The sequence below is a fragment of the Dysidea avara genome, chromosome 1, assembly GCF_963678975.1.
Source record: "Dysidea avara chromosome 1, odDysAvar1.4, whole genome shotgun sequence".
NCBI lineage: Eukaryota > Metazoa > Porifera > Demospongiae > Dictyoceratida > Dysideidae > Dysidea > Dysidea avara.
Genome location: NC_089272.1, coordinates 7,360,896 through 7,380,272, shown reverse-complemented (window position 1 = coordinate 7,380,272; position 19,377 = coordinate 7,360,896). Strand labels below are relative to the sequence as shown.

Genomic DNA, 19,377 nt, shown 5'->3' with positions numbered 1-19,377 from the left:
GGTACTATCATAAATCTGGTAACATTACTTACCAGCTGGAGAAAGTTGCTTTTGAATGGTGTTGATCACTCTTAAATGTTTTCAGGAAACAGGCAGAGTACTCTAATACAATATACATTAAAAAAATTTTATTTTGAAAAAAAAAAGATTCATGAAGGACTATTTTGACATTTCATCATCAAAAAATAACAAACTTGGCAAAGTTTCTGCCACTACACAATTAATAACATGACCTTTTAGTGAGCTTTGTCTCCCATAGCAACCACACACCATGTATACAATTGGATCATGAAGTAATTTGTATGAACATAGAAACAATTGCACTAAATCAAGTAAGTGAACAACATTAGCCTCTTATCAGTCTAGAATGTAGTTTGGTTCTTTTAGTGTCTTTTGTAGCACGTAAGCATCAGCTGGCTCTACTGTCTTGTAGTAACCCTCTTTGGTTTCTGTGACAAAGAAATCAAACTTCTTATAAAACTCCAACGCTGCTTCATTATTGGTCTGAACATGTCTGTGTGAAAGATACAAATTGATAATACAATGAAGTTCATTGGACAGGCAGGTAGAGGTGACTGGTTTGTGTCCCTATGAAGGGCTAGCTTTTACTAAGCTTCCCATTATGACCCAGCCAAGTTGACCTTAATACATAACTTATACATAACTTTCTATTGACCTTAAGTGAGATATAGTATATAGACTCTCCTTGGAGCCATGGCCCTTAAATATGTGTGTATGAGAGTTAACCAGCTATTTTAAACTCTCAAGTGTTAATCCACTCCAACCACCTGTTCTAGTTAAGGACACAAAAGTTGACAAGTACACAGCAAAACTTGTACAGAGTGTGCATGCATGTAGCAATAACAAGTTTGTGTCCTGTGGTCCTTATATACTACTGCTACACAAAAGGTTAAACAAATTACTGCTGATCGAACCATCCAGTATGGTAATCAATTGAAAGCATGCAAAAATATTAAAATGTCATAGATCCATACTCTCTTGTGTGAGCAAGCTTCGTGACTCTCGTCATTCAAAATATGCATTTGTGTAAAATAATCAAATGTTTGCTTGACAGTACAGTACAATGGAATAACCATGATTAAGTTTTAAGGATTTTTTTATTTTCTTGAACGTTATTTCATGCAGGTGTTTTCATATTTATACTACAGAAAATAAAACACTGAAGCCATGCTACAAATTACTGCCAATCAACAACTACTGTACATGGTAGTGGACAAAGAAATGGGACACAAAGGCAGACAAAGGTAGGTCCATGATGCATGCATTGTAGCTACAGTACTGCGAAAGGGCATGTCTCTGGCTGAAGTGACATCGAACAGTAAAGAAATCAAGTATGTACGAATACTATAGCCTTATCCATAGTCGAGCTATGCTTGGCTGGAGGCATCAACCAGGCAGTCAGTCACATTAAAAAATCACAGAAATTCATTCGAAGGGTTGGGGTCACTCAAGACATTAGTGGGTTTGTAACTGCCAAGCTGGCGTAGTAAGGCTGGTTTTGGTGATATTCACTTCTGCTTCTTCTGGTGTTTCTTTCAATTCACAATCTATTAAGTTCTCTGTGATGCCTACAGAGCGATTCAGTTCTATCATATTTGTTGTCCATTTGAACAATGCATGAAAAAATAAGGAATGTGTAGTACCAGCCTTATATGGAACATCAGTAAATCACACCAGTTATCGTTTGTGATATGAATGTATGTATAAGCCTTATATGGAGTGTCAGTAAAGATTATTGTTGCAACAGACATATCAGCCTTATATGGAAGCAATTGTTAGTCATCTGTGTTTTCTTGTAATTGTTCATAAACAAGATGTACGTACCATCAACTTGCTAAGGCTCACCCCAGCTAGTGCAATGTTAAATTATTGATAAAGTAGGGTTCCAGCAATATGAAACAAGAGCTAGGAGGGAAATTCCCCACTTGGCATTGTAGCAATGTGGACATTGAAAACAAGCCAATTTATGGATTTCCCCACATTGCTACGATGCCAAGTAGGGATTTTCCCTCAAAGCTACCACCATCTTGTTTTGCTACTTTTTATTGTTGCCTTAATTTTATTTTATATTGAACTAATATGAAGCACTGTCCCCCATTTTAGTTCGGATAATTGGTTCACCACTGTATGTATATGCTTGTCCTATAATACCAAGAGTTCATAATATGTATACTGAGGAGAGTATCCTACTCTCATATACCCCTGTAGAAGGGCGTATCATGAAGTTATGATGCAACGACAAGATGTTGAGGTTTGTGACATACGTGAAGCCATAAAAGTACAAGAGTCGTTAGCATCATTTTGCACTCGCGACGCTCAGGATAGCCGTATTTGCGAATGGCCTAGCAAGAAATGCCTACGAAGTGGTCTTAACCCATGAAGGAACGAATGTAGTTCGGTTAGAGCTGAAGTTAATTTGATTGCTAGCGATGTTGTTAGGCACGCGCTCAATCGATACCATGTTCAACAATGACATCAATAGTTAAACAAAGAAAAACAGGCAAACTCAGTAGTGCTGTCATAACTTCATGATACACCCTTCTACAGGGGTATATGAGAGTAGGATACTCTCCTCAGTATACATATTATGAACTCTTGGTACTACCGTATAGTGGGAAATTTTCGAAAGGTTAAATTTTCGAAAAATTCGGAAATAACAATATGTTTTCAAAAATATTTTTTTGAAAATAGTACATCCCGGCTTTGAAGTGACAATCAAAGAAAGTATAGCTGGGTATATATAAATGATTTTTGCGAGTGCACGCATGCATAGTTTCTGCTAATATCAGTTAGCTATAGGCCTAATGTAATATAGCTAGGCACTGGACCACACACAAGTAGCTAGCCATACAGCTATAGCTACCACGCACGCGCGCATATGAGCAAGCACGAATGGAATGACATCAGTCTTGAAGCCTATAAGAGCTTGAGAGACCAGAAATTACTAGGAAAGACTATAATTATCAGCAAACATCTATATGGGCTGAAAAACGCCATGTACTTAGCTATGGCTCGATCCGCAGGCCACTGAGGCGAAGTCTGCCAAACAACATGGTTCAACCTACGAAGGAAGACCCTAGGATAGCTAGACGAGATTCTATCAAAGCCAGATTGAGCGTTTATCTAGCTATACTGAACAATCAAAACAACAAATTCTAGCTATGTATGTGGTCAATACAACCACTGCTAACTTCCTCCGTGAATTAATTATCTACGGTGCGGCGCAGTAAAGAGACATTGTTTCGAAAATATTTTTTCGAATTTCCAATCAAGCACTCTTTTTCGAAAATTTAACCTTTCGAAAATTTCCCACTATACGGTACAACAACTCACAAGTAGATAATGTCCACATCCTTCATCTGTTCAGCCATTGTTAGAACATGTTTTAGTAATAGTGTACCTGTAAGGGATAGATATAGTACACTATTACAAGCAGGTGCTGTGAATCATTTCCACTAGATACTGTACAAATGCTAACATGCTACTGTCAATTGTGTAGTGTGCATAATGGTCATCAGGATTGGTATATGTAGCTATGTACAATATTTGAGCACACAATAAGTGTTGGGGGATATTGCCTTTTTGATAATCTAGATTACTCTTTTAAAAATAATTTCAATTTTCGATTAAATCTCGATATCTGGTTTATTGATAGTATACAATGTACCCCAAGGCATGCTACAAGGTCTCTATCAGTCATGATGATTGTTTTGTTTGTCAACAAGCTCAAATTCTTAGTATGCTAAGCTATAACTTTAAAAAGACCAAATCTATTAATGGTGGGGTATAAAAATTAAACTAATCATGCTGCACTATTACGTATCATGCTCCACCATCAAAATTGACGTTTGCTACTTGACAAGATGTAAAATGGATTAGTGATTAATATCTAGATTTAGTAGATTAGTGACACATACCTAGATTATTGAAAAAAATACGATTAATCGCCCAACACTACACACATTACACAAACGTACCAACTCCCAGTCTGCGGTATGCAGCTAGACAGCCTAAGGTCATGATATACAACTTCTTCACCATTGCCTCTGTCTCCACTCGGCAACAGACTCCACCCACAACAATATCGTTGAAATATGCTACAAGCAGAATGTGTAAATTACTTGTTTAAAAACAATAATTACTTACCAAATTTTGCTAATTCTCCTAATTCCAGAACATCTTTGTAGAACTACAGAATAGAAACACATTTGTGCATTACATTTCACAACACACACTATAGATAGTGTATAAATAGATTAAGGTACAAAGAAGCAGTACGTATAATTGGAAAACTCAATTCTGAGTATTCCAACACACAGCTTCTATCTTGACGTCATAATTGACAAAATGGCAGTGTTAGTGTGAGGACTTTGTCACAGTTTTACTCTAGTAAGCCTTGTTTGTGGCTCTCACATCATGGGAACATTGGATAATGAAGGTAAGAGGCTAGCTAGCGTGATGTGGCAATGCGAAATAATCCCACCAGGCAAAACCAGACCTAAGTTTTGATACGGATATAAAACGGTGCACATTTGTCTTGTAAGTATGTATGCCTCATCTTGCCCCTTGTTGCTGTATACTAATGTTACCATAGTGAAATGCCACCTCTCCCAATACAACCCTGTACAAAGCCCCCACACTATCATAACCATTTTTACATTGTGACATCATTGCGGAAAAGGTCCATACTATATGCTGATGCAAGTGTTAACAGAACCAGAATTGTGTTGAGCCAGAAATAGCATTCTTGAGAGGAGACAAGTAAATAAAAGTGTGGAAAGGAGAAGTCAGTCACTCAAGCATCCATTGCCACGGGATTACCAAATGTCAGTGTTTCACTAACATGAGATTATGTCAATATTTCAATAACCGAATATTTTCCACAAGTCTATAGCTAGTAGCTACCCTTGGACACCATATGTGAGGGGTCTGCAACTCAGACACATCCTGTATGTTTTCAAGAGCAAAAACTTGTATAGTATGTTCATGTTGGGGTGAATCCTGAAAAACAGCTAAAAATTAAAAGTGGATTTTTTCTCAACAGAGTTAACATTTCAGCCAACCAGATGATTATTGTAACAGCAACTTTAGGTGTCAACAACAGACATGTAAGGTTTGGCTCCATCACAAGTTCAGGAAAGGGCTGTAATGGACATATGGCTTCTCCATAGGAAATGTATTATGAAAATTTTGATTGGCCGTAAATATTATGTCAAACATTTGAACAAAAAGATTTTGAAATATTTTTAGCGGATCAAGCAGTATTACAAATGAGCCAAATTTCAAAATCGTATGTAATTGCATCCATGAGTTATTAAATGTTTTTGAGGATTCAGCTCAACATGAACGTACTATAGTACATAGAATATTCAGAATCAGGTGATGTTTACTATCTGGAAATACATGGAAGATTTGCCACAAGATAGACTTCTGAACTCTAGAAAGCTGTACAAGAGTTCAAACAAGTTGTTGTTGCAGCTACTATTATGCTAAATTGGACACTATGCAGACTAAGTTAAGCAGCAGCAGCAAGATATGTTACCAAAACATTGTGCAATGTAATATCATCACCTCTATACGTGTGATATACTGTACACCACATATGTTGACTTACTAAAATAATTTCAGAATTTAAATTACATAATGATAGGTACCTTATCAGTGTAGGCTATAGGGAACACAGCAGCGTTGAGTTTTCTTAATTGTTTGATGTTATGTGGTGTGATGTCTCCCAACTCTACTCTGAACTGCCTGTAGATACAAACACGACATGGTGCGCACTTACAAGAATCGTCCTCACAGTATAATACACCTTATCACTGCTAACATATCATATACAGACATACACATATACTGTCATAACGTGGTATACAATCAACATACGGTCTAGGCATGACGGGATGGACGTAAATTAAGAGCCTACAAAATATTATCTTGCGCGCCTTTCTTTTTATTAGCGCACCTTAAAAGTGCACACCCCTTTACACGTCCACATTCAATCCTCTAACTCCATCGTTTGGTCCGTAATAGCAGCAAAGGCACATACCTAGACTTAGCCAGGTTGTAAGCGTTATGTCTGCAAGAGTAGAGGACAGTATAAAAGTTGGCGGCGAGGTGGATCAGTTACGTACAGGTCACCAAGGAAAGGTCGAGGTGAAGGATGTAGCGGAGGAGAAGGCGAGGGTGCAGCTATCTCAATTACCTTGGGGCTCGTGGTTGTTTGAGCAGATGGGTGTGGTGTCACGTCTCAACCAGACGACAAAGAGGAGAATGTAAGCCTCGTTATGACCACATAGATATTTAAATTGCGAGGTTAATTAATTGTGAATATAGATAGCACCATAGACATCTATTATCTGTGATGACACATATGGCCTTCTGACCCTCAACACCACCCCTAATTTTGTACACAACAATTGTGTGAGTCATACATATCTAAAGTTAGGCATTCAATTTCCCCAGATAGCTCCTATAAGCTCTGAATCTTGGCCACAATTATTGCCACTTTATCACTTTGACAGTTAATTCTTGATTGTATCATGATTAAAGATTAAACGGTTAGCAATGCACTGGTCCCTTGCAGTACGGGGAAAGACTAGAGCTATATTTCATTAGCTACTACACTTGTGTCATTATGCTTATGTGTTTTGTATCCTCGTGTATACTATTATAACAATATTTAAATTCACATTGTTGACCCATGTTTGAAGTATACGTCTAAGTTCAATATTATTAACATATAGTAGATTAGGTGTTACAAGTAGGGCTGAAACGATCATGGTTTTTAGTATTCAAGTACTCACTAAAGTTAACGATCGAGTACTCACGAATACTTAGTTACATGTAGTCATACCCATTTGAAATGTTCTACATTGACTTTAAACAGTTTATAGCTTTTCAAGTAACAACATTAGTACAAACACTGTATTAAAGTACTGGTATTCCTGACAAAAAATTATGCCACTCCCTGATGGCAAATGCATCATGTGAGCTGGGTCACATGATCTTAATGAGTACTCGAGTACCAATTTTACTATCCAAGTACTAAAATCCTTAACAAGTACTCGAGTATTTGCAACGTTTGTCTCAGCCCTAGTTACTAAGATACAAGGGGTTGTATGGTACAACTGCTATGGAGATCACAATAATTGATAATTGATTCCCTGTTGTGACATACATGGCACTTAATGTTAAGCTAGTAACACAACTTGTCATTGTACCCCAGATGTGTTTGCATACATTATCATTTCATGTTACTACTAAATGTTATTTACCTTACATGACCACCCTCCGATGTTTACATTTTATAGTTACCAGATATCAGTGATGTTACTGACCTACTGTTGCTATGCTGCCTACCATATGAACAGGAAACCAATCAGTGTTGTTAAGGTGAATATTGTATTGGGAATATAACATGTGCCATACAGTGTTCTGTTAGTGCTCCAGCTACACCTGGGGACATACCCAGGGGAGTTTCTAGAGGTTTCAGGAAACAGCTTTGGATATTATTTAAAACATTAAGACTTCAGGTTTTCTAAATCAGGAACCAACCATGGAATAGGACACAGTATACTAAATTAAGCAATAGTTTCTCGTATGTTTAGTAGAGGCTCTAATAAAGCAATCAGGCAATAATAACTCCTCTAATAGAACAGTCACTTAGCTACAATGGAAACATGTTTTGGAAATTCCTGGGTATGACACTGGCACAGGCACCAGTGTATGCATACATTTGTGATACATGTAAACTGTACTATGTATGTTGAATCCTAATTGGGTCAACTGGGTCACATATTGTCCAGCTTAATAAAATTATCCGGGTCTCACCCGGATTAGATCACATGTGAAATGATTTAAACACATTATGCTTCATAGTCTAGTCGTTTCATGAGCCATGTCCACTTACAGGGATTATGTGTTACTGTCTGTAGGTTTATGGAAGCCATGCCCATTTGTCGGTAGGTGTATTTCAGTCTGTAGGTATGTATGTACGAATCCATGTCAACTGCTGCCTGCAGGTTTATGAGGAGCCACACCTTCTAATTGATTAATGTTTGCAAATGCATTAAATGCACAATGATTGTACAAGCCAGTAATTATTTATAATCTAAAACACTGTCAGTTATTTATCGGGAATGTGATATTCAGTTTCAATACACTGCTGAAGTTTGTAGGTATGCACAAAGCTACTCACATTTTTAATAAATGGGTTTTGCTATCTATGAACCAAGTCCAAGTCCACCGACTGATTGTTACTTGCTTGTATAGCTATCGTATAGCTACCTGTTTAATATGGTAGTGGAATGTTTGAAATGTAGCTTTTGGCACATGCCTCCATTTTATTAATCTGGGTCACATCCAGGTCACATCCAGGTTTTACATGAATTGCTATCCAAGAAAGTAGGTCAGCAGTAGTGACCCGGCTTCAGTGTTGATGCGAACATACTTGTATGTATGTATGTACCGTAGGTAGGTACAGAGAGGGGACTGTAACCCCTGTCAAAAAAGATTATGGAGGGACCTATCCCCCCTAAATTATCTATAGCTGTCATTGAGAGCCTAATAATTAGTAGTATAGCAGTCACAATATTCTTCAGAGGTGCAGTGTAGTAAGCTACGTATGTAGTTATAAATAAGGAGATATAGTTGGTGGAGGGCAACTATTGCCAGCAGGTAGTTGCCTTTTTTTGGTCTTTGACTCACAGCTAGGCCATGGCATCCTTCACTAGAGCACTTGATACTCCTGATCCAATGTCAAATGTGAAACACCTACAACAAATTGTCATCACATTGCCACCAGGCACACATGCAGCCATACTAGTGAACATCTAACCCCTATGGCTAAAGCTACTATTACAGGTTGTATATGACTGAAGGAGGAATTAAATGTCCACTAGTATTACCGTACTTACTTGGTTAAATGCCATGGCTACTATTAGCCTAAGCTCCAAAATTGATGCGGCTACTATTCAAGGGCAGCTACTACTCGAGGGCGACGTTTATTGTACTTGAGCACTTATTACATGTGGCTACTATTTAATCCAAAGCCAAATTCAAAATACTTTGCCATGTGTTTAGCGAATTGTCTTCTGCACCTACAGTGTGATTTATGGTAACCTGTGCCATACAGCACGAACGTATTCAAGGGCGTGCACGAGGGTGTGCATTAAAATAATTTACGATGGTGTAACGATGGGAGATGCTGTCACTTATGAATGTTTCATTGAATTTGTTGTTAGAGGACATCATGTTTATAAGGCTATATGGAATCCTGTTATACGTGAAACTTGATTAATAGCCGCGGCGTTTATTCAAGGGCGGCGTCTATACTCACAATTGAAACATTCATTGCAGCCACTATTCAAATGCGGCGATTATTTGAGGTGCGGCGTTTAACCAAGAAATACAGTATATGTGACCTCATTAATTTGTTTCATACACTTGATCCCTACTCACATGTACTTGAACACTGTAAATGTTTCTACTACAGAGTACACTACATCCAGGCTGTGATGCTACTGAGACATGTGCTAACCCTTCTAATAGCTGTAAGGGATGGGAACCATTTGGTGAGGGTCAAATGTATGTACGTATGTGTGTATGTATGTAGCTAACACTGTTAGATACTGAATTTCTGAATCTGATCACTGTATATGCACTACACATTTCCGTTACAAATATTTCATCACTTGGTTGTTGTTTTTCATGTTTCTTAAAATGTGTGCCAGCTACAGGGAATGATCTGGTGCCTTGTAATTCCCTTGGCTAACTGGGACACAAAATTACACAGGTGGGATATAGTGCTGTGTACAGTTTCCCAGGTGTCGTGTAGTACATTTTCTTTTCTTCAATTTGAATGTTTAGGCTGGAGGTCCTTGGCCCACCCACTGCACTTGTATAAATATATGTTCTTTATCCAGAACAATCATTTAATGGAACTTCTTACCAATTCCAGATATTAACAGAATTGATCTTCAAACATTGAAGATATAATAACGTGTGATTGTAATGCACAATTGGTGTGTTAAAGCTCACCCGAAATGGCTGGAATCCTTGGCAATTCCATTTAGCCACCCATCACACCTGCTACTCTCATGGTCATGTCATGACATATGAAAACCTTATTATTTTGTAAGTATGTACTAGACAACTGTGGACAAAGTATGTTAACTGCAACAATTTGGTGTGATCACGGTGAAAATTGTGTACTTGTAGCTTTTGTTAGGACGGATCGAAATTTTTACTTGTATATCTTCCTAGTGTGTACATCAGTTGTGACACATTATGTACTTGGCAATATTGTTCATGTGATAAAATACATTACAGTAAGAATATGTAACCAACTATTAGAAACTCACCCATGATGGTTGTGTGTGAAACAGATAGAATTTGTGACTGTGTCAGCAACTGTTTGTGTTTTGAGAAAGATAAAAATTTTAAAACTATATTGGCAAAATTACACATACTACAAAGAAAAAATGTAAGTTTATCTCAAAACTTCTAAGGTGTGATTTGGAATATATCTTGAACGATTTGCCAATTGGTGATTTAAGCCAAACCCCAACTCTGTAGAGCAATGCAAATGAAAGCTATGGCTGCAAATGTAAGCACTTGTAGTTTATTTCCAATATTGTCACTGTACATTTGTTTGCTCTCTTCCATGTCTCCAATAAGGTTGAGTACATACATAATGTGTGCATGTAATTAGCACCCTAGTAGAGCAATCAGATGTTGTACACAAAGACACTACAGATGATCCATTCCACACTTATGTATGGGAAGAACATATTTATCATACAGTACGATATACTGTATAGTAGGGACATCGAAGGTGTGGTGGTGATCCATGATATAATATAACCCAAAAACCTGCCACGATTTTTCCTCACAATGACATGACAGTATTGGTTGGGTAAAACCAAGCCCAAAAGTGTCTTCAGATCAACCTGAAACGTTTCCGTCAAGTTGCTACAGAATTTTTTTTAAATTTATTCAACGGAATTTTCTACTGCCTGCCTGCCTAACACCTTCAGTCAAGCGTAGCAGAAAACTGGCTACAGCTACAGCCCTAATTCTTTCACAGAAACATTTCTAGCTTGCTTAAGAAAAAACCTTTGGTATATTGATAAACATACGATGTTTGCCCTATTGTCTTACCTTTTATCCTTCTTTACCATGGCCATCAGTCAAGGTTCTACCGCTGAGTGTTAATAGACTACAGTACGGCTTCCATCTACCAGTGTATATTGCATCATACACATGGTCACCAGTTGCACCAAAGTATTTGAACACACGCGTACGTGACTGACTGTTGATATCGATCAGTGAGAGCAACTTGCAGCGGACTATGTAGCAATGTGTAAGTCAATAAATATAGTTTTATTTATTAGCAATGTTAAACCAAATCAGGTCATCCAAGTCCCGCTTTACAGATTATTCGGGTCTGACCCCACATGCTAAATTAAATGTGGACGTGTTACCACATGTCATAGTGTAGCCCTGCTTCTTTTGTGAGCCACGCCCACTTATGTAAATTACTGTCTGTAGTAGTGTTCTGTAATACAGTGCATTTTGTGTATCACATATCACCATCAATAAACTGTTCGATACGATACTGTATCACGATACTACAGTATAGTTATGACTGGCATATTAGTAACAATATCCAATTTATCTGTACCTTAAAGAGCCAACACTGATTCTACATTTACTGTGTATTATACAAGTTATTCAGTGAATGCTGATAAACTACAGTATTATACTGATGTGACAAATACCTAGTGTGTTCTGATATGATTTTTAGTATGGAAAACAGAGTTCCTGTTAAAAAGCACATCTCTACCTGGATACCTGCCTCTATTGCACCACCCAGACAATTAGCTACTACAAACGTTTTAACACATGTTCCCACAAAGACTTGTCCGAATTACTCGATCCGCATTTCTCCGCACTTTGATGAGTTGTCAAGATGACTACTATATACAGCAGATTTGTTTACTGCTTAGTGGTGCAGTTCTTTATACTTAAAGTGTAACAGCTACTGTTTTTAGAAGACCCTAGTAAGAATATTTTAGTCATAACAGCAGCACTTATACATGCACATGTGTATGGCTTCTCGTAATGTAGCACAGGTAAAATAGAGAGGCTTTCAATTTGAGTATCTAGATCACTGTTACAGTAATAGAGCAATCACTGACTGTTCTGCTAGAAAACTTCAATATATCGATATTTTCTAAGTACAGTATCGTATCGTGATACTTATTTGCTGTATCGATATGTATTGCAGATCCCTAGTCTGTAGACATATGGTAGCCACACCCATTCATCAGTCTGTAAGTATGCACAAATCCATGTACATTATTGTCTGCGGGCTTATGTAGAGCCACGCCCACTGATCAGTTGTTATTGCATGAATCATAATCTAGTATAATAGTGCTGTGATTAACTCTTTTAAAATATTGCGACTGGTTTTGTGAAAAGCAAACTATTTAGTGGTCATGAGCTTGCAAAAAAACTTCACAAACAAGTATAAGAAAAAAATCAGGAATTTTTAAATTGGAGTAGGGACAGTGTATAAAAAGTACTGAAACAAGCTGGATCGGAGGAGTACGTAATGTCCAAATACTGTAAAACAATAAGAAGTGAATATCCCTACCAGCGTTGAAACTGGGTCGGGTCAACCTGGTCACATTTTCTCCGGGTCATCCGGGTCCGACCCGGTTTACAGATTATCCTCCAGATTGGATCACGTGAGAAACGAAATTGTTAGTTTGACGACATGGAAACCTATTAGCTAGTTGCGCAGCTCTTTCGTGAGCCACGCCCACTTATCGCATTACAAACATACGCTCAGCTACACCCATTTATTAGTAAGTGCAGTCTGTAGTACAAAACCGTGTCCGTTGCTTTCTGCAAGCTTACGTGGAGCCACGCCCACTGATCCATTATTGTACGAGTTGTACATAGTCTAGTCTTACAGCAGGATAAGTACTTTTGTGAGCCACACCCACTTTAATATATCGGGAAATTGTAATACTAGGTATGCACTAAGCCACACCCAATTGCTGTCTGTAAACTCACAGTAGCTACGTGGAACCAAACCCACTGACTGATTTTAAATCATAAACCATAGATTGTTGAGAGAGTCTATGTATAAACTAACCGGCTTAGTTATCACATAACTACTCGTTTACTCAACACGAATCGAATCATAGGATCAAATGCTCAAAATGTAGTCTTGCTCACTCGAGACTACCCAAAACATAGCTCTTATCGCACGCCTCGACTTTAATTAATCCAGGTCACATCCGGGTCTAACCCGGATTGCTATCCGGGTATTACAGCACTATACACTATCCCTACTCTAATTTAAAAATTCCTAATTTTTTCTTATACTTGTAAACTATGTTTGTATGCAGACTCCACATTGTATCCATTATACATGTATGTGTAATGTTGTTATGGGTTCCAGTTAATATGACTATCACTCGTGTAGATGATCCTAAAAATGGAAGAACATTACTTGGCACTCTGGATTATGCCTGGTTATTCTCCTATGCCATAGCAATGTTCATCAGGTGAGTACATGGAGTAATTCATAGTATTTGATTAGTGCAGCAATATTGTGTATACGTACAGACTTGTATGTATATGTCGAAGTGAATACATACATATTTTTTATGCTATAACAAGTGAGCTAGGTTGTGAAAACACTAGAAGAATAGAATTTCTTGAAGTTTTGTACCTAATGAGAAGTTTGTTTTTGGATTTTTTCATTATAGTTATCAGTAGTCACATTTTATGATGCTACTGTTAGTGCTATCCAGAGCATCTGTTTAGAAAAAGTGCCTTTTAGTCTAACGCATTTAATTACTTGTTGTTCTTTTCGTACCTGCATCATCTGTAGGCTTCTGTTGAGTTATCATTTAACATTGTTAATTGTCAGAAAAGCCAGGAGTGCTGTGATTTCACAACCTTTATAACCCAGGCGATTTGAAGGCTACCAATTTTTCACAAATATGTATGTAAGCTATTTTTTTTGCATAGATATACAGTACAGTATATTATATACAGGGGAAATGTCACTCAATCAAGTTCTTCTGTACTTTGTTAAATAAAGCTCTTACCTACCCCATGCAATTTAGTGATAAATTTGCTATAATGTTTTGCTGTGTAATTTTTAACAAAATGTATACGCATAAACAGTATGGCAAGTCAATCATGTATGCATGTGTACATGTGTGTACACACATACAGTACAGCTCACAGGTAACATCGCGAGTATACACATGCGAGTAATGCTCGCATCTTCTCGCGGGATCATTCTTTTGCAATGTACTGTACAATACCTGTGGAATATCGCGTGGATATGCACTAGCCGCGCGAGAAACTCACCACACATGAGAACACTCGCTACTGAGTTTAGTAACTTCATACAACACTTAAATCACATAAACATTTGTGATCGGTCCCATAATTATGTTCGTGCAAGCCTAGCTAGCTAATTATACAGTACAATGCAATAAACGCACGCTGGGCCCGCAGAACGCAATGGGTGGAATACTGAGGATTTTCTCTCTGTTTGAACATTGCGTACTGCGTGCTTGACTTACTTCACATGGATAATAATGCAGTACGCAATACGGCTGTACGCGATACGCAGTACGCAATGTTCGAACGGACAGAAAATCCTCAGCATTTACGAAAATGAAAAAAAACCGTAAATTCTAAAGCGCTTGTTTCACAATGAAGGAAAGTGATAACACCAAAACCCTTGGTAGCATCGTGATCCCAAAAGCAAGAGGAGTTCCAAAATCTTTGTGTCGTGTCCGTACTCTCAAGGAGACAGAAGATATCAGCATTAGTCTGCCTTGCATTGGACGAGCGGTTCACTATTGCTTTTTCTCATGTTCGTTCGCCTTCGCCGGTCCCCTGTGGACGTAGGAAAGGCCTGGAAGACAAAACTTACCCAGCACTGGATTTGCTTGTTCATGGAGAATTCAATGGTGCAAGTTTCATCTTGGTAGAGGACTGCATCCATATGTTATGATCGTTTTATTAAACGCCTGTAGTTTATTGTCACTGTACAAATCAATTTTTTGCTGTTAGCACTTCGTAGGGGCACTGTAACTTCGACATTTCTTGGCTTCTAAAGTTGAAACTTCGGTTGACCATTCCTTTAACTATCTAGATAAAGAAAATACGAATTAGAAAAATGCACTAACTGGGGTTCTGTGGCATTACTTGGCAACCAATACATCTAGTAGCTACTGCTAGCTACAGTACTGACTGTAGTCCGTGACAGAGTCGAGGTCAAGTCAGTAGCTAAGTTACCAAGTATTCGGTAGCTATAACACAGGCATTGCAATAGGAGACTTCACAGCTGGCGGAACTGAGCCAGTGCCGCCTCCCAAGACCATAGGTGAGACCTGTTATCTGGTCTTGCGTGACGCTCTCGAGTAAAGTTAGCTATCGTGGAACATTACTGTAGCCTTGCTGCATCCACACTGGTCACTCGAGCGCGCGTCATGCGTGTACATGCGACGTTACCCGTGAGCTGTACTGTACCTACGTACTTGTGTACAATAAATTAATGGACTTATTTCCATACAGTGGTCAGTTAGCTGATAGGAGTAACCTGAGGTACTTCCTGACTGTTGGAATGTTAGGTGGGTGTGATATTGTGGTGACATCATATTACATCATCAAACAGGAAGTGCCATGTCTGCATCATTGTTGGGCCTCACATATTTCCTCAATGTACACCAACTGTTTTATTTTATACTAGTACAGGTAAGTAACATGGTGTATATGTGAAAATTTGGCAATGAGTTTAATTTGGTGACTTGGGAAAAATTGAACAATCCCACCAAACTAAAATAATTCCAGACACAATCAGTAATAATTCACAATTATTCAGTATCATGTTGAAATAGGAAAGCATTGGAAAAACTGTGCTACTATGAATACAGCAACGCATTATTACACTGCAGAGTGAAGTATCATATTTAACATGCATGCCTTTTATTCCTGAGTTGCTGTCATTTCCATACCATCCTCTGCACTGAACACAAGTGTTTCTCCCAAAAGTGGAGTCCATTATTTTATCATTGACACACATGAATGTTGGAAATCTCAGAACAAGGAATCAACTGATTGTACATTCACCCTAACTCAAATATATAACACTGAACAACGCATATGCACAATACTTAAAGGATTTGCCAAATTAAAAATGATGTCAACAAGTGTTTTGTCCCAAAAAATCAAATTTTTGACTCACCAACATTTCCAGTTACCATACATGTACAAATTTTCGAGGGATGTACATGTGACTTTCGCAGATTTTGCAGGCAGGATGCTTGGGTTTCCTGATTATTGTTTTCTGAAAAGTGTATGTACAATTGGTGTAGAACAACCAATAGTCACATTTATTATCATTTCACTATTATTTCTATAGATTCTTGGTGGAACATTTCAGGTCAGTTAATAGCTACAGTATATGTGAAGGGAGTACTATTGTGGTCATTGCTCCTAATATATACTAGTAACATTATCAATTCAGAAGATTATAATAATTATGAAAGCTACACTAAGTATACGCCTGTATAGTCTTTCATCACAACAAGCATGTTCTCTATCTTACACCGCAGTTCTTCTGCTATTAATGCTTACACTATCAAGCTTTCAACAATTTACACATTGCTTTTATGCAATTGAAAGGTATTCATTTGGATATCTGATCTGTTGTTAGTGATATGAGTTATTGATTTCATGTTGAGTTTATACTGTACTTGTATAATCAATGGACAAAGTGAGCAATATAGTTGAAAAATATCCTGGTGGGTGGGTTTGGTCTTAAATTTGAATATCTGGCTGCTTGACAGATTTGAGATGGAAAATGATGAATACACACAATACATCCTTAGATGACGGGATGGTATATTTAGCGGAATGACGGAAACGGCGGAATTGGCGGAAACAGCAAAATCATCATTTACAGATTATGGACAGCCTTAGAACACCTACCACCAGTTAGCTGCTTACTGTTACATATATAAATACAGCTACATAGAACTCACCACGATTAAGGCGCATGGTCTTTGTAGCACCGATTTTCTGTCTTCTTGCAGCTTAACATTATCTGTGGAAATCAATTCTTATAGTGTAGTCATACCTCAACCCTCACACTCAATAGTTTGAAGCACATGTTACTAGAAGTGCCTTCAAGGGGGGTGCTTACAATTGAAAATCTGTAAACGCCACCCCGAGAAAATAGAGTATGGCCACCCGAGACTAAGCCTGACTATTCAACACCAATTGTTCAAATGTGGTAATCAGTCACATCAGTTAAAGAACATTCTAGAATGCTGTTTGATACCTAGCTATAAGGCACTTCTAGTAACAGGCGCTTTAGAATATGGTGTTATAATCAATCAATCAATCTATATGGTGTGTTAATTGAAAAGTGATGATCAATAAATCATTAAATCAATTGATGAGACTTGAGATAAGTCGTATATGTAGCTGTATTTGTATATGTAACAGTAAGCAGCTAACTGGTGGTAGGTGTTCTATATAAGGTTGTCCATAATCTGTAAATGATGATTTTGCTGTTTCCGCCGTTTCCGCCATTCCGCTAAATATACCATCCCCTTAGATGACAACTGTAAGATGTATTAGTACTAACTATCTTAAACCCACACAATGCTGTTTGTGGAGGTTACAGATACACACTATAAACCTTTTGATATACATACTAATAGAACTACTCTATAATCCAATACTCAATTGTGCAAAAACCACACTGGAGTAGTTGGATTATCAAATTTACATACGTCAAAGATTATAGAGGTGTTCTTGTTTAAAAAGTTATTGGATTTCAAGTTTCACTCTTATCTGACAAACTGTTTAATTTTCTAGCATACCACCATGAGTTGTATTACTGGCAAAGCTTCTTCATTAGCATGTGCATACCAGAGCTCCAAGGCTTAAACAGTTAATGTCTTTAAATTGTCCAGCAATGAAAGGAGGCTCATCTGAACCATCCAATCCCACCTCCCAAACTATATACATATTGACAAGCTTTGGTAGTTTTAGTCATATACATACGCTGAAAATTATGTATTTGTGGTAATTTGTGCATTACAGTCCAGTGGGTTTCCAGCCATCATTGCATTAATGTCTAACTGGTTTGGGAAAGGAAGGTGAGTGAGGGCTTGTACATGTGTTGTGATTGTAACCATCATGACAGGAGAGGACTGATAATGGGAATATGGTATACTCACAATCAAACTGGATCAATACTAGGAACTGTCATCCCAGCTATCTTTGCTCATAACAAGTGGTATGTAATTCTGTGTGATATTTGAAGAACTCTTGTGTATTTCTTTAAATACAGGGGATGGTCATTTTTGGTGGCTGCTATTGTAATGGTTGGTATGACCATAATTATCTTTCTCTTCCTTGTAACAGGTAAGAATGCATAATTATGCCATGCCAAACTAATATTATGCTATGCCAAACTAATATTATGCTTCATATGCAGCAGATCATTAGAGCTATCTATTCTTTATAAATCAGAGGAAAGACAAAATTTGGCTGTAGACTCCTATATATTGTACAAGCTGTCATTGGTGTATAAGTAATAGTTGTATCATGTACCCGAGTGATTTGCCTGATATGTACACCCAAGCTCGAAGGCCGTTAGGCCCGAGAGCGTGGGTGTACATATCAGGCAAATCACGAGGGCACGTGATACAACTGATATGTACCATGCCAATGCAAGCTAAGAGCCTGCGGGCGACTAATCACCCAAACCAATACGAGACCAACCACCGAATTCATTATATAGACCAACTTGTGAAATTTGATTATGGGACAGCAACAACTAACGTTGTGACTACGTTTGTTAACATAAACGGGCAAATCCTACGGATATCACGGAAACACTCAATTTAGCGATTTTACAAGTGTTTCAAAGTTTCTACATCACTTAAACACTGTTTACACAGTTTTCTAAACATCTAGAGGGGTAAGCTTCGCTGTAGAGTGGTTACCTCGTGATATACGAAAAGTGGGCGTGGTACATAATCAAACACGCGGACAAGTGCTTGTAAATTACCCATAACACTAGTTCTCACCTTGAACTTTTGTTTGTCAACTCATAGGGTGGTGAGGGAGTCGAATCGCCTCCGTCTGAGTGCTGTTGGATGGAAAATCAGCCTCATGGTTTTCATCACGTGAGCAATAATAAACTCCCACAATCGAATGCTGCCAGGATTCTTTTAAAAACAAACTAACGTTACCTCACCAGATATCAAGGCCATGGTTTAACTAAAATAAACCATGGCC

General features: G+C 37.9%; 3 protein-coding genes across 4 annotated transcripts in view; 2 read left to right on the top strand and 1 right to left on the bottom strand.

The window, feature by feature from the left end:
* The window catches only part of LOC136254307 (glucose-6-phosphate exchanger SLC37A2-like), a gene marked incomplete in the record, with an annotated part of 323,373 nt that overhangs the window by 279,349 nt on the left and 24,647 nt on the right, over positions 1-19,377 (top strand). The window contains 6 exon segments of the mRNA XM_066046986.1: positions 15,637-15,692; positions 15,737-15,816; positions 16,484-16,504; positions 18,175-18,230; positions 18,278-18,370; positions 18,425-18,498. Of these exon segments, the coding sequence (XP_065903058.1) occupies positions 15,637-15,692; positions 15,737-15,816; positions 16,484-16,504; positions 18,175-18,230; positions 18,278-18,370; positions 18,425-18,498 (380 nt within the window).
* LOC136254385 (N-alpha-acetyltransferase 50-like) overlaps positions 277-19,377 on the bottom strand; it is a 314,728-nt gene continuing 295,627 nt past the window's right edge. The window contains exons 1-6 of one of the 2 annotated variants that reach the window (XM_066047091.1): positions 5,905-5,994; positions 5,676-5,772; positions 4,168-4,210; positions 3,999-4,118; positions 3,355-3,421; positions 277-514 (exon numbers count right to left, since the gene is read on the bottom strand). In XM_066047091.1, the coding sequence (XP_065903163.1) occupies positions 358-514; positions 3,355-3,421; positions 3,999-4,118; positions 4,168-4,210; positions 5,676-5,772; positions 5,905-5,915 (495 nt within the window). In that variant the 5' untranslated portion in view covers positions 5,916-5,994 and the 3' untranslated portion in view covers positions 277-357. Of the gene's footprint in view, positions 515-3,354; positions 3,422-3,998; positions 4,119-4,167; positions 4,211-5,675; positions 5,773-5,904; positions 5,995-19,377 lie in introns of those variants that run through there. The other variant, XM_066047083.1, reaches the window with a different exon arrangement.
* Positions 5,983-14,048, top strand: LOC136254403 (glucose-6-phosphate exchanger SLC37A2-like). Its single transcript, XM_066047096.1, has 5 exons — positions 5,983-6,293; positions 7,332-7,413; positions 9,515-9,593; positions 13,520-13,601; positions 13,931-14,048. Exons 1-5 carry the CDS (start codon positions 6,094-6,096, stop codon positions 14,004-14,006), a joined length of 519 nt encoding a protein of 172 aa, XP_065903168.1. The 5' UTR covers positions 5,983-6,093; the 3' UTR covers positions 14,007-14,048.